Consider the following 15,717-nt stretch of genomic DNA (forward strand, 5'->3'; position numbering starts at 1 on the left):
ACCCAGCCAATGACCCATCCATCATTGCAAATTGAGAGAATAATAAAAATACCAACCAAGCTTTGCATGGCTGATCACATCATCTCAACGTACGATCAATGGGGATGAAACTATTTTCGAGGCATTGAAAAATAAAATTTTGGGAAGTTGTAGCGTGCGACACTTTAATATAAGGTTAAAATAAGGTGTTATCGATTTTGTTATTATTTAAATATAAAATCGGTAAAAAAATTAAAATATTATTTTTTTTTTTAAAACATCAATTTTTTTAATATTTTGGTAAAGTGCCCAATAATACAAAAACGTGTAGAAAAAATAACAACTCGATAGCGTCTTACCAAATTCGGTAAACGTCCAACAATAATAAAATCAATAGAAATAATAATATTTTCGATAAATATTTTATCTATTTTTTATTATTTAAATAATAACAATTGATAATACTAAACGTATATTAAAGATGCGCATTTTCAAAAATTTTGAAAATTTCCACTTGAAATTCAAATCTCAAGTGGAAAAAAAAGTTACCGACGTGGTATAAAATAATTGGATAAAGTCATATCATAACGACAAGAAAAGTCTATCTTTAACGGCCATTAATTTTGTTAACAAAAAATATTTTAATTTTAAACGAGATAACTGGTTTAAAATTGTCGTGTTTAAATGATTCACGCATCAATATAAATTATTTGTTAATACCCCCTTCGGCATTTTATATAATAATTCTTTACAACCAAATAATTACACAAATAAATTTATTATTAATAATTTTAAATGAGAAAACTTTAATACCCCCTACAGCATTTTACACGGTAATTACACAAATTACCATATTGGCCACCATTCAAAACAAATACGTTCAGCATTTTATAGGTAATTACACAATTACCATATTTGTCGCCATTTTACCATATTTGTGGAATACCATATTCTTAATATTTTTTTATCGATTTACTGCCATTTGAATATCATCTAAGCAATTTAGTTTAGTTCTATTTTTCTCCATTAATTATAATTAATAATTATTTTATTATAATGTTATTATTTAATACGACACATGTCATCCTATAATGATGAAACATTGTACATAATCAATTATACTAGAATGAAAGTTGTCAGTAACTATATATATAATTTAGTCCGGTCATCCTAAAGTTTAATAGCTCCGTTAATTGTGACACGTATACGTGCCAGCATCCCATTATGAAACAAATATAATATCCCAGTATTTTTATGGCCAGTTGGATACATGTAATTTGATAGTTATAGTGACATTTTACTCATTTGTGAAATAAATAAGAATTAATTACTAAATAACGAATACAATTAAATATATAACTTTAAATTGAGTAAGTGAGAATAATATCGTGGATAGAATGATAAAAAAATATTATTAGATATGTAATTGATATTAATTTTAAATTTAACTTCAATAAATTGGTTCTTAATATACATACATATTAAAGTGAATTAAGTATCCAACCTTTTAATAAAGCTATTTGGTAATAACTTTTTCCTTTTCAAAGGTATTATTTATTTTATTTACCTTTGAAATTTGACGTAGAGTGTTTGTAAAACAAAGGAGAAAAATGTCACAAATGCTAGAAGAATCCATCAATGTCATTTTGCTTAAAAAGAACAAAAAGGAAAAAGTAAAAGTTTTCCTGCGATACTCTACATTTTGTTACAATCTTTTTTCTTATCCAATTACCATTTTCTTATTTTTATGGAAAATAAAGTATTATAATTATGTTTTATATAATCATCGATATTTAATCGATCGATGGGGTAATACGATAATCTATTGTTTAAAGATTTAATTTCTAGTTTTATTAGACGTGATCTTAAAACATCTTTCCTTCATAAGTTATATTGAATCGATAAAAAATAATATATGTTATTTTATATATTACTTAAAATATTGGATTAAGTTGGTGACTAATTAATTGAATACAAATAGTTTAATGTAAATTATTATTTTAATTTTCTAATATTGTTATTATAATATTTTATAAAATATTTAATGAAATAATTAAAAAATATAATAATACAAATCTTTTACAAATTCTTTATTATTTCTTTATTTTATTCTTTATTGATTTTTTTAGATAACTATCTTATTTAATATGTTATAAATATGATAAAATTTAATATTATTTTAAAAAATATTTCAAAATTTATATTTTTGAATTTAATATCAACATTTGAGTTAAACAAATTTTAATAACAAAAAGTATAAAACCTAAATATTGGTTGCTCCTAGATTCGCTCTCGAGACTATACTGCCTGCCAATTTGCCATCACTATTACATATATATTTTTTTTGTTGCAACAGTGTTCTATCGTATAAGAAATAAACAAATTCCATTAACTAACAATCATCACCAATTCCAGTAACCAAAAAAACCCATTACCTTTTCTATCTCTGTTCTCTCATCACTCAATCCATCACCTTCCTTTCTCCCCCTTCGACAAAATGGCAGGTAACGATTGGATAAACAGTTACTTGGAGGCGATTTGGATGTGGGTCCTAACTTAGACGACGCTAAAGCGTCGCTGTTGCTCCGGGAAAGAGGCAGGTTTAGCCCACCCGCTATTTCGTGGAGGAGGTCATCACTGGATTCGATGAGACTGATCTCCATCGTTCTTGGGTTAAGGTACTCTGCTGTTGTTTCTTTGATTTGTGTTTTCTTGGTGGATTGTTTTGTTTTTCATCTTTTAGCTGGTTTTTTTTATTTATCTGTATAGGCTCAAGCAACGAGGAGTCCCCAAGAGAGAAACACTAGATTGGAGAATATGTGTTGGAGGATTTGGAATTTGGCTCGTCAAAAGAAGCAGGTTGTTTGTTTATTTATTTCTTCTAAGCTGTCTTTTCTTTGTCATCTGGTTGGATTACGATTTAACATGCTCAAATGTGAAGCGATGATGAATTGATCACGATGGTTTGTGGTTGGAATGGAATGTGAAGCCTAATGTTTTTTAGTTTTTTCTTTTTTTTTAATGATTTGATTGAGTTTGTTTAACTTAAAATGTCAGTAAAGAATTTGAAATGTGAGATGAAAATGATGAGTCTGGTTGATTTGTAGAGGGGGTTGATGCCTTGATTGGATTATTGAACGGGCTTATATGTGATTTTCAATTTCGCTAACAAATGCTACTCAGCTAATAACCTTGTTCAAAAAAGAATTTGTTTGTATCATTTGGTCGCTTGCCTTTTGCTTCGACAAGCAAAGGTGAGACAAGCACGCTTACTTGAACAAATCGTATTGTTTTTGCATAATCAATAAATAAAAACGTTGCTTTTGGTGGTCTTGGTTATTTGTTGATTTTAAGCAATTACTGGTATTTGTTTCTACCACTTACTTTTGCTTTTGCTGTGGGTGGATACGAAAGCACAATTTTAATGGAAAGCTAATTTCCTTATTGTATTAGAACTTAGAAGTGTAAGCCGGTATTTTTCTACCTAAGTTTGGTCCTTCATGCTTAATTGCTAAACGTAAATGGCCTTCAACTTAACATGCTTTTTGAAGGAAACAGAATGCTAATTATTGATTTGGTTGTTCAGAGAAGTCGGTATCAGGCTTAAATTAAAAGACACACACACCATGGCTTAATGCATGAAATAACTTTCAGCGTTCTTCACATGTAATGTGGATATTCTGTCTAATATTTTTTTCTCTTCAAAGTTAAGTCGCTAACCTAAGTTGTGGAGTTATTTGATTTTAGTTCAATGTATAATTTCCCCCTCCTTGTGAGGTTATGGGTTGCCATGTTTAACAGTAATCAGTAAAACTCGAAAATTTGATTTCTCTATCTTATTATACTAAAAAACTGGGCTCTGTGATTAAGTCCTAGGCTTTTTGATATCTCTTTCTTTTGCAGCTTGAGGGACAGTTGGCCCAGAGAAAGGCCAAACGTCGTCTTGAACGTGAAAGAGGCCGCAGAGAAGCCACTGCTGATATGTCTGAAGACTTGTCAGAAGGGGAGAAAGGAGATATTGTTAGTGATGTATCTGCTCATGGAGAGAACAACAAAGGCAGACTGCCTAGAATAAGTTCTGTTGATGCAATGGAGACTTGGGCTAGTCAGCAGAAAGGGAAAAAGCTATACATTGTACTAATAAGGCATGAACTGAACTCTAGTGCTTTAGTTTTTTATATTAGACGTCAGATATCATGCATTGTTAACTTTCTGTTTTAGTATTTTTCGCACTTGGTTAACTTTCGTTTTTTTTAATCATAAATTGTGGTACTATCCTTGGCTTGAGACCAATCAGTTAGCTGCAGAAATGAAATCCAGTAAAAGAGTTAAAAAATGATTATTCATGTTAATGTACCCTTGAGGTTAGGATGAATGCATGCACAAAGGTATTTAATATTTTTAACAACTAGTTTCCATGCAGCCTTCATGGTCTAATTCGAGGTGAAAATATGGAGCTTGGTCGGGATTCTGATACTGGTGGTCAGGTAATTTGATTGTTGAAACTTTCTCTAATTTTAGCCAAAGAAAACATGTCCTATGACATATGCTGATAATTAACAATTCTTGAACTTCTGTTGTCTATAGGTTAAGTATGTTGTGGAACTTGCAAGGGCATTGGGTTCAATGCCAGGAGTTTATCGTGTTGATTTGCTGACTAGGCAAGTTGCATCACCAGAAGTAGATTGGAGCTACGGTGAACCCACAGAGATGTTGACACCAAGAAATTCAGAAGATTTCATGGATGACATGGGCGAGAGCAGTGGTGCTTATATTGTACGAATACCATTTGGTCCTAGGGATAACTATATTCCCAAAGAACTTCTGTGGCCTCATATCCCTGAATTTGTTGATGGTGCACTTAGCCATATAATACAGATGTCCAATGTTCTGGGTGAGCAAATTGCTAGTGGGAGACCAGTCTGGCCTGTTGCCATCCATGGACATTATGCAGATGCAGGAGACTCTGCCGCTCTCTATCTGGTGCTTTAAATGTACCAATGCTTTTACTGGCCACTCACTTGGACGGGATAAGTTGGAACAACTTTTAAAGCAGGGTCGCTTATCAAAGGATGAAATAAATACAACATACAAAATCATGCGCCGAATAGAAGCTGAAGAATTATCTCTTGATGCCTCTGAAATAGTCATAACCAGTACTAGACAGGAAATAGATGAGCAATGGCGTTTATATGATGGTTTTGATCCCGTTCTGGAGCGTAAACTACGTGCAAGGATCAGGCGCAATGTCAGCTGCTATGGAAGGTTCATGCCTCGCATGTTTGTAAGTTCTGGAACATTATGTACTTTGCAAGATGCTTTCATCGGTTTCAAAGAGGGCTGTTTAGCTTTGAGCTTTTCTTATGGATGGCGTTTAATGTCTAGTGTGTTATTTCTTTGAGCTTGGCTGGGCTAGGCATGTTTTCTTATTGCTTCACTCAGATAAATATGCAGGCATGTTTATTCTCATGCTAGTTCATAGAGTTTTGGTTATTGATCTGTCTATTTGTACAGATAATTCCTCCTGGAATGGAATTCCATCATATTGTTCCACAAGATGGTGAGATGGATGGTGAGATGGAAGGAAATGAAGAACATCCATCTTCCCCTGATCCGCCTATTTGGTCCGAGGTTTGTATCATTCCTTATTCATTTACCCACAAAGTGCTTTGTATTAATGTGCCCATACCCAAAGATATGATACTATGCCTCTTGCTACCATCAAAATGTATGCTAGTTCTGAACTTGGTGTTTGTAGATAATGCGCTTCTTCACCAATCCTCGAAAGCCTATGATACTTGCACTTGCTAGACCAGATCCCAAAAAGAACATCACAACTTTGGTCAAAGCTTTCGGAGAATGTCGTCCACTACGGGAGCTTGCCAACCTTGTATGTTGTATAACTAATGTGACTTGGTTTATTGAAATTGCTCTTCCTCCTACTGACAGTTCTTTTATTATATAAGCTTTTTCTTCTTTGTAAAGCTGAAGCACTTTTATTGATGCATTCATTCAATTCTACGTTTTTCTTTGTTTGGTGCTCCATAGACGCTGATCATGGGAAACCGAGAAGGAATTGATGAAATGTCGAGCACAAATGCTTCTGTTCTGCTCTCAGTACTTAAGCTTATTGACAAATATGATCTTTATGGACAAGTGGCATATCCTAAACACCATAAACAGTCTGAGGTAGCTGACATTTACCGTCTAGCGGCAAAGACAAAGGTAGTACCTTTTTCTTTTACATTATTTTCATAGATGGCTTGATGTTTTGGTCCACTTCCATTGCAGTGTGCAAGCTTTGAACTTACATTTCCTATTTGGTATCTTTCTTGTTCAAACTCTTGCCGAGTTCCAAGTGCCAAAATGTGTTGTACTGGTTCTACTCATATTCTAAATCTTATTTTTGAAAGGAATATGTAGTTGCAGTTGCAGTTGCAGTTGTTATCTATGTCCAATTAGTGCTTGTCTTAAAACACTTCCTTTCTTTTTTGATATATATGTAGAACATTGATTTTTAAATTGTTAAATTTCTGTCCTTTTGCCTTTGTTCTGGAGGGATATGACTTGGGATTATTTTGTTATTATCATTGAGACACTTGGTTTGGGTATCTAATTTTCGTGTTGATCCTTTGGCTTCTATGTCTCGCCCTCAATATCTCCTAAAATTGTTCTAATTTTCCATAACTCTTTCTTTCTCTCAATATTATTTGCATACATCTGTTTCTAATCCAATTTTCTTGTGCAGGGTGTTTCATCAATCCTGCTTTATCGAACCATTTGGGCTTACTTTGATCGAGGTGCTCTTCCAGATAGGTTTAAATAGTGTTATTTCATGTTATTTCCAAACCATTTATGAAGTTGTCTCTTTTGTTGCAGGCTGCAGCTCATGGTTTGCCGATTGTTGCCACCAAAATGGAGGTCCTGTCGACATACATCGGGTATGACTCATCAACATAATGTTTTTGCTTTACATGAGAGAATCGACAAGCATTTGCGAGAATCCTAAGTTTGAATCACAGTGTTGATAATCTATGGGATGTTTGCAGGTGCTTGACAATGGTCTTCTTGTTGATCCTCATGATCAGCAGTCTATTGCCGATGCTCTTCTAAAGCTTGTTGCAGACAAGCATCTCTGGGCAAGATGTCGCCAAAATGGTTTGAAGAACATTCACCTATTTTCATGGCCAGAGCACTGTAAAACTTACTTATCTCGAATTGCGAGCTGCAAACCAAGGCATCCACAGTGGCAGAGGAGTAATGATGGAGGTGACAGTTCAGAATCAGATTCACAAGTGATTCCTGAGAGATATACATGATATTTCTTTGAACCTGAAGTTTTCTATGGATGGGGATAGGAGTGGAGCTAGTGGAAATGATAATTCTTTAGATTCTGAAGGAAATTCTGACAGAAATAGTAAGTTGGAGAATGCCGTTTTATCTTGGTCAAGAGGTGTTATAAAAGATCAAAGGAAAGCTGGATCTGGAGACAAAGTTGAGCATAGCTCCAGCACAGTAAAGTTTCCAGCATTGAGGAGGAGGAAACACATCTTTGTCATTGCTGTGGACTCTGATTCCAATGAAGATCTTCTTGATGCCATCAGAAAGATTTTTGAGGCTGTTGAAAAAGAAAGGATTGAAGGCTCAATAGGTTTTATATTGTCAACATTCATGACAATATCTGAGATACATTCTTTTCTGGTCTCTGGAGGTTTGAATGCTAATGATTTGATGCTTTCATCTGCAATAGCGGTAGTGATCTCTTCTATTCAACCATTAATCCTGAAGATGGTCCCTTCGTAGTTGACTTCTATTACCATTCACACATTGAATATCGTTGGGGTGGGGAAGGATTGAGAAAGACTTTGCTCCGTTGGGCCGGATCAGTTACTGATAAGAAGGCAGGGAATGAAGAACACATTGTAACTTCAGCTGAACAACTTTCAACCAATTACTGTTATGCTTTTGAAGTGAAAAATGCAGGAATGGTAAAATTTATTTCATTATACTTCTGGCTACAAGTAAGTGAATTTCTAATCAATTAAGAATTGAAGTTCTACATTTATTTTTATGCTCTTTTCAGGTTCCCCCTGTTAAGGAGCTCCGAAAGTTGTTGAGAATTCAAGCTCTCCGTTGCAATGTTATTTATTGCCGAAATGGAACTAGGATAAATGTGATTCCGGTTTTGGCATCTCGTTCCCAAGCTCTCAGGTGGAGTTTTATGTTCCTTTTACTATTTATTTTTATAATGGTTCCTTTTTCATTTTGATAATTAAGGTTGCCGAGGTTTGATTCCCTGTCACTGGAACTAATAGTCAAATACTCTACCAACAGACCATGTTGCTTGTATAACCCTTGTTTGGCATATTTGGACATTGATAGAGTACATTGACCCTCAAAGACCCTGGAAATATATAGAAAAACTTGGAAAAAATCGAACATATCCTTATTGGCCATATATCCTTGTCCAACACTCACTCTCAAGTCTAAGTTTATTTTCATCAATATTTTTCCAGTGCAGTAGCCAACTGAATTTTGTGAAATTTTAACTCTGTTTGAATTAGATGATTGATCTGATATCTATGATATATTGGATTAACAAAACCTGATTTTAAATGTTTTAGGTGCATGTGCTTGGACTTCTTTTAATTCTCCGATCTTCTTCGGGCCTTTTTTGTTATTTTTTTAGCTTTAAAAGTTGGTTTTCTTCGTTGATCATTGAGGGCTTTGATTGGCAGTTCTTAAATTTATCCTGTTTAGCCATGTTTCAATTCAATTGACACCCGAAACACAAATGTCAGGTATTTGTTTGTTCGGTGGGGCATCGACCTGTCGAAGATGGTGGTTTTCGCTGGAGACTCTGGGGATACAGATTATGAAGGGTTGCTTGGTGGGGTGCATAAATCCGTAGTATTGAAGGGAACCTGCAGCAATACAAGCAATCAACTGCTCGCCAACAGAAATTATCCACTCTCTGATGTCATGCCGGTCGACAGCCCCAACATTCTTCAGACATCCCAAGATTGCACAAGCTCTGACATCCGTGATTCCTTGGAGAATCTACTTAAAAGCTAAGAACTTCACAGCCTTGCCTCCGATCAGAGCTATCGCATCTCTGTCCTTCTCCGGCTCATAAACATAATCTTTAAGCCATGGACTTTACAAGGCTGTTGGCTTTTTCTTTTCTTTTCTTTTCTTCTTCACCCTGAAACATCTTAAACCATTCTAAATTTATACCCCCGGGACTTGTACATTCCCTCACAGTGTTATTTTGCTGTTTGATATTGCAGCCAGTAAGTTCAAACAGCAGCCGTTGAACTCGAATTGCATTGGCTGTTGTATTATTAAAGATGTTTGGAATTTGGATGCCTGTATTTGCCAGGGTTCTTATGATCACAATAATCTGTTTAATACCAATTCGGATATTGACATGCAAGTTGTTTATACGGATGTTTTTGCAGGGATCGGATCGAATATCGACATACAAGCTTAATATATGGGATGAACTTGTTTATACGTTGGATTAGATCGGATTATGGTTTAGTTCAAGAAAATATTTCACGTTTGTCTCTGAACTTGTTTATACAAAATGTTCAACATCACGTCTTCGTATATGTTACATCTACAATAATCGTAATAAAATTAAATTTGGTCAATGTAAATCATATACTCATGAATAGTTTATTAGTTTAATTGAGTTTAATGTAATTATAAATTATTTTTTTAAATTAAATGATGATGTGTAATGTCCTTCACGAAATAATATACATTTATATTTGATATGATAAAATAAATTTTAAAATTCAATTCAAATATATTAGTTATTCATTGAATATAAAACTAAAAAAATGATATAACTTTTAATGAAGCAAATAAATCAGCGATTATTGACCAAATTTAACCTTAAAAACTTAATTAAGCAAAATCCACGCTCAATAAGACTCGGAGGTTAAAACTTTAAAACTAGAAACCTCTTCCTTAAAGCGATCGATTGGCTAAACTTACATATCTTTATAATATCTATAAACCTTCTATCCATTAACTTTAATATTTTGTTAAAAATTAGTTTGACAATTTTTAATGAATTAGGTCTAAATGCGAAACTACATTCTTTTTTTAATGAAATTTACTTGTAATTTAAAAGAATATATGTTTAAATTCAAAATATTAAGACTAAAATTACACGCCTTTATAATTTTAATAATATATATGTACTACTTGAGAAACATAATTACGAGGTGTGAATATGTTTAATAAAACAAATATGACGTATATATATATTAAACATGAAGCAGTTATTTTTTTTAAAGTGTAAGAAATTCAAGAATGGGTAAATGTAATTCACGCGTGTGAAAATTCACGACTTAAATGAATGCTTGAAAGCAAAGGGCACACAATGAAGGGGAAACCTTTTAAATTTGTTTTGCTTGAGTTGAAAATTGTACCACTTAAAGGGCGGTTTATTTATCCAGGAATGTTTTCCATTATTTAACTTCATCCCTAAATATAGAAAGACGTCGCCATACTTACTGGGCTACCTACCTACTACATGCTTTCTATCCAAATTATAACATACACGCCCATACGTATACAATTTTAATTCTAAAATTAATTAGTTAGTTCATCTACATAATTAGGTCCTTATTATTATGAAATTTGTAAAAAGTTTCCCCATTTTTAATACACGTGGAGTTTAATTCTTGATTTTACTTCTTTCACATATAAATTATTCAACTGTTGATTTTGATTAGATTAACTTTTTAGAGTTTGTATCACATGATGACTAATTTATGATAATTTAAAGTTAAGATATTTATATTTTAATCTTTGTAAATAGAGGAATAAAATACAATTAGATCATGCATAAATATAATATTGAATATGAATATAAAAAAACCAAATTAATGAAGTTATAGGTAAGCTGTGTGTTTTATAAACATGATGCATTGTTTCCTCTTCCATTCCTTGTAGTTGGTCCTTGTAGTTGGTGCAGTTAAGCTATCTGCCATCCTCCAAACGACACCTAAATAATAACCCTTTCAAACGACAAACTAAATACCAAAACGCTAGCTCTTGCTTTCTCTTCATCTATCATCCGACTTTCGATTTCAAGCTCTCCTTTTATATAAATACCTCTCCCCGAGGGTTTTTGCTCATAACTCTTGTCGTTGCAGTCTTTTAGATCATCGTCGAGCTGTTAGTTTTAGCTGTTGTTGTTTGGAGGAGAGGAAACCCCAAGAAATATGGATCCGACCATCGATTCCAATCTTGTTTCCGAGCCTGTTGAGACGGAAAAATGCAAGAAAAGAGTGCGATCGCCGTCGCCGTCGTATAATTTGGTGTCGTTCAAGGAGTTGCCGGACTACATGAAGGACAATGAGTTTATTCTTAATCACTATAAGGTTAACTTGCCCCTCAAAGAAGCACTCTTTAGCATCTTTCGTTGGCATAACGAAACACTTAATGTTTGGACGTACGTCGAAGCTAAAGACACAAACCCAGAGTTTCATTTTCTTATGGTCTTTTGTTTTGATTTTTATTTATATTTTTTTCTTCTAATTTGATTCTGGTTTTTGTGATGAATTCTGCAGGCATTTACTTGGGTTTGTTCTATTTCTGGGATTAACATTGACGAATTTGATTGAAGTCCCACAGGTGTCTGATCTCATTGCCTTCTTTACCAGGTTCGTTTAAGGTCTATGTATGTGTATGTGTATGTATATGTGCAAAGAATTTATGATATAAAATTGATGCAGGTCTTACCTGTGAATGGAGACATCAATGTTTCTCATCATTCTCGAGACCTCTTTGTGGTAAGTGCAATTTATGCATAGATTACATTCATCACTCTGCAAGTTGCTTAGTTTTACACAGTAGCCTGACTTTGAGAATTGCAGAGAACAATGAATCTCGTCGATTTGAAGCCAGAATCAGACATTACGCCCGTAACGCGGTGACCGTTCTTCGTATTCTTAGCCGGCACCATGTTCTGCCTCCTATCTAGTAGCATTTGCCACCTCTTTTCTTGCCACTCGCACCATCTCAGCGTGTCGCTGTTGCGACTCGACTTCACTGGGATCACCACCATGATCGTCACGTCGTTTTTCCCACCAATCTATTACGCTTTCCCATGTGACACGAAATGGCAATTCATCCACCTCGGTGCGAACATGGGTCTAGGCTTGTTTACCATTGTGACAATGCTATCACCTGCCTTGTCGACCAAGAAATTCCGAGGGTTTCGAGCTTTACTCTTCTCTTCCATGGCGCTCTTCGGCATTATCCCCGGTATCCATGCCGTAATCATCAACTGGTCTAATCCACACCGCAATGTTACCCTGGCCTACGAGTTGGCAATGGCTATGTTCTATTTGATGGGGACCCTGTTCTACGTTAGCCGAATCCCGGAGCGGTTCAAGCCCGGATGGTTTGACTTAGCCGGCCATAGCCACCAAATATTCCACGTCCTGGTAGTGATGGGTGCATTGGCTCATTATGGTGCTTCTCTTGTATTTATGGACTGGCGCAATGGCCATAGCTGTTAAACGGTTGTCGAGTGATATTCATTTATACTTGAAATTTATGTATTATTTTTCTCAATTGTTTCATTTGTTGGTGAAATGAGGAAAATTAAGTTGAGCTTTCTTCATTCAAATATATTTGTAAAATTGTGATTTATTAATTTGTTAATTCATTTGTATTTGATGTATTGGTGATAAATAAATTTATATGCTATTAGTGAATCATATTAGAATATATGATTAATAATATTTTAAAATAGCTAAAGATATTATATTTTTAATGAACTAATAATATATATGTATGATTTATTATACCCTAACAAGGTATATTAATTTTTTTGATCTATAATTTTAATGCATCATTTTGGTGCCTTTTACTTAAATAAATAAACAAAAATGTTTAATATAAAAATTTTAGGGTTTGATGCTTAATAAACAATTCATATAAGCTTTTTGTCATATTAGAAATGTGTAGTCCAAAAAGAAAAGGAAATGATGTAAATGTACACCCTTTATTTTCACCATAGATAAACATCAAAACGTTACATAATTAACAAACCTCTTATCATTTGAAAACTACAATTTTTTATTTAATCCAAAAAAAAACTTTAAAAAACATAAATTAAATCAATAATCATGAAAGGAGAAAAAGAATATTAGTAGTAAGTAGTATTTATTAGAATATATATAGAATTCGGAATATGATGAACATAAGCAAATCTTAATTTAATAATCCAATCATCAACCATTAATTTGAAGATTTATGAAATCTTTCTTACCAAAAGAAGAATTATGCCATTAAGAGTTGGCAAAGCTTAGTTGGACAACTTCTTACATACCCCCAACAATTAAAATATCATTAATTTATAATTAAACTTAAGCATTGTTATATATAAGCATCAACACAATAACTGAAGAGAAGAGAAACAGCCATGGAAGGCTTAAGAAGCTCTTCAATAACACTTCTTCTTTTTCCAGTATTCCTTATTGTTACGGTTATCCTCCTTTGTTTTCCCTCGGTTTACCAGGAAAATCTATCCGCCGTTTCCCTTTGTTTCCCACCAACCAAACACCCTCGCTTTCCCCTTCTGTAACAACCGTCAACGTTGTTACGTATATCAAAGTAAGTTCATGTATGAGATTTTTCTGATGTTATTAATTCCCATTTTCGTAATGCATTGCTTTTGATTTCGAGAGTAGAAGGTGAGCAGAGTCGAAGCGGAGTTAGCCGACGCACGAGCGGCGATACTGGAAGCGATTCGGACAAGGAATTATACATCAGGCAAGGAGGAAACCTTCGTCCCCAGAGGCTCCGTTTATAGAAATCCATACGCTTTCCATCAGTTAAGGAACTCCTGATATTCAAACTTTTCAATGCTTTTTTTTTTAATTTATAATAAGAATTCTTTCATTTTTCGTAAAATATCGATATTTTATACATGAAAATATTTATAAAAATATTAATTCACAAAATTTTAAATTCGAATAACATAAATTAGTATTATCGTGATATAAGCAAGTTTCTACAGTATAATGAGTAGTAACATGGCATGCATATTGGCTTCAATATATTTCAAGACTATTTTTCTTATTATAAAAGTTAATAATAATATAATCCTTCTAACTTAATTTTTTTTATTTACAATTTTAATATTCGAATCCCGGGGTTTATATGCTTATGCCTGGTAAAGAATATGAAAATGTATATACTTATGGCGTTGTATTTGTCTTTGTAATTTTGGATTGAATTTTCAGGAGTCACATAGAGATGATAAAGAGGTTCAAAATATGGGTTTACAAAGAAGGAGAAATGCCCTTAGTCCACATGGGGCCAATGAAACACATATATGCAATCGAGGGGCAATTCATATCCGAAATCGAGAGTGAAAAAAGCTCGTTCTTCGCTCGTCATCCCAACGAGGCCCATGCGTTCTTCTTGCCGGTTAGCGTAGCCTATATTGTGAAATACGTCTATATGCCGATCACCACTTACGACCGTGAGCGTCTGGTGAGGATCTTCACCGATTACATCAAAGTTGTTGCCAACAAGTACCCCTTTTGGAATCGATCCCATGGTGCTGATCATTTCATGCTCTCTTGTCATGATTGGGTACGTTATTTGATCTTTAAGTTAAACTCGAATTATCAAATAAATCAAATTCAAATATTCTAAATGTAACATAGTACATAATATAACTATGTTAGTGGTAACATTATAGGCCCCGGAAGTTTCTGTGCCGGACCCTGGACTTTACAATAATTTAATAAGGGTGCTATGTAATGCCAATAGCTCTGAAGGATTTCATCTCAAGAGAGACGTATCATTGCCGGAGTTAAACTTACCTCCTCGTGGGTTCAGTCGTCACCAGCGGTTCGGCCTACCACCCAACAACCGAACCATCCTAGCCTTCTTTGCGGGCGGTGGCCACGGAGACATTCGTAAAAGCTTGCTTTACCATTGGAAGGACAAAGATGATGAAGTCCAAGTCCACGGTTACCTTTCTAAAGGCCAAGATTACAATAAATTAATGGGGAAGAGCAAGTTTTGCTTGTGTCCGAGTGGGTTTGAAGTGGCTAGTCCTAGATTGGTGGAGTCGTTTTATGCAGCATGTGTTCCGGTGATCATATCGGATAGTTATGTGCTGCCGTTTAGCGATGTGCTTGACTGGAGAAAATTCTCGGTCGAGATTCCGGTGGAGAGGGTGTCGGAGATTAAGAGGATTCTAAAAGGGATACCGGAAAAGAAATATCGGAGAATGCAGAAGAGGGTGCTGAAAGTGAGAAGGCATTTTGAGCTAAATAGGCCGGCTAAACCGTTTGATCTCCTTCATATGGTGCTTCATTCAATATGGCTTAGAAGGCTTAACATTAGACAAGAAGATTGACTACTCTTATCAGCATTGTGTATATATATAAACATTGGATTATTTTTGTAGGTTCTTATATTTGGTCAAATTATGATTTTGGTCCTTCTATTATGTTTGAAATTGCGAATAAATCCACTTGCTTTGATTTGGTCAAATCATGATTTTGATCCCTTTAATTTTCTATTATCATAAGTTAGTCTAAATAGTTGTCTACTGCAGTTAAAATGTTAACATAATATTTTTAAAAGAAAAATACCACTTCTAGAGTTCTAATTCATCAAGTTGACATGAATTCTGCGCGAGGTAATTTCAAGAGACGTCAAATGCATTCGGATTTAAGATTATTTTAT

General features: G+C 34.2%; 3 protein-coding genes and 1 pseudogene across 3 annotated transcripts; all 4 read left to right on the forward strand.

Annotated features, from left to right (window-relative positions):
* The first annotated feature begins 2,461 nt into the window (after positions 1-2,461).
* Positions 2,462-9,396, forward strand: LOC120117602 (annotated as a pseudogene).
* Positions 9,397-11,207: 1,811 nt separating this feature from the next.
* LOC120117603 (heptahelical transmembrane protein ADIPOR1-like) lies at positions 11,208-12,306 on the forward strand. The gene is made up of 4 exons (XM_039137856.1): positions 11,208-11,452; positions 11,571-11,663; positions 11,736-11,792; positions 11,877-12,306. Exons 1-3 carry the CDS (start codon positions 11,223-11,225, stop codon positions 11,746-11,748), a joined length of 336 nt encoding a protein of 111 aa, XP_038993787.1. The 5' UTR covers positions 11,208-11,222; the 3' UTR covers positions 11,749-11,792; positions 11,877-12,306.
* Positions 12,150-12,524, forward strand: LOC120117778 (heptahelical transmembrane protein 1-like). Its single transcript, XM_039138000.1, has one exon. The coding sequence runs from the start codon at positions 12,150-12,152 to the stop codon at positions 12,522-12,524; it is 375 nt and encodes a 124-aa protein (XP_038993931.1).
* Positions 12,525-13,711: 1,187 nt separating this feature from the next.
* LOC120117606 (probable glycosyltransferase At5g20260) lies at positions 13,712-15,402 on the forward strand. The gene is made up of 3 exons (XM_039137857.1): positions 13,712-13,843; positions 14,256-14,610; positions 14,720-15,402. Exons 2-3 carry the CDS (start codon positions 14,269-14,271, stop codon positions 15,383-15,385), a joined length of 1,008 nt encoding a protein of 335 aa, XP_038993788.1. The 5' UTR covers positions 13,712-13,843; positions 14,256-14,268; the 3' UTR covers positions 15,386-15,402.
* Positions 15,403-15,717: the final 315 nt, after the last annotated feature.

The sequence above is a fragment of the Hibiscus syriacus genome, unplaced genomic scaffold (assembly GCF_006381635.1).
Source record: "Hibiscus syriacus cultivar Baekdansim isolate YM2019G1 unplaced genomic scaffold, ASM638163v2 tig00110321_pilon, whole genome shotgun sequence".
NCBI lineage: Eukaryota > Viridiplantae > Streptophyta > Magnoliopsida > Malvales > Malvaceae > Hibiscus > Hibiscus syriacus.

Excerpts from the sequence above, each read along its gene's own strand:
- LOC120117606 (XM_039137857.1), top strand. The coding sequence starts at position 14,269 with ATGATAAAGAGGTTCAAAATATGGGTTTACAAAGAAGGAGAAATGCCC. Across the intron at positions 14,611-14,719 it reads TGCTCTCTTGTCATGATTGG|GCCCCGGAAGTTTCTGTGCC; the intron begins GTACGTTATTTG and ends GTAACATTATAG.
- LOC120117603 (XM_039137856.1), top strand. The coding sequence starts at position 11,223 with ATGGATCCGACCATCGATTCCAATCTTGTTTCCGAGCCTGTTGAGACG. Across the intron at positions 11,453-11,570 it reads GAAACACTTAATGTTTGGAC|GCATTTACTTGGGTTTGTTC; the intron begins GTACGTCGAAGC and ends TGAATTCTGCAG.
- LOC120117778 (XM_039138000.1), top strand. The coding sequence starts at position 12,150 with ATGGGTCTAGGCTTGTTTACCATTGTGACAATGCTATCACCTGCCTTG.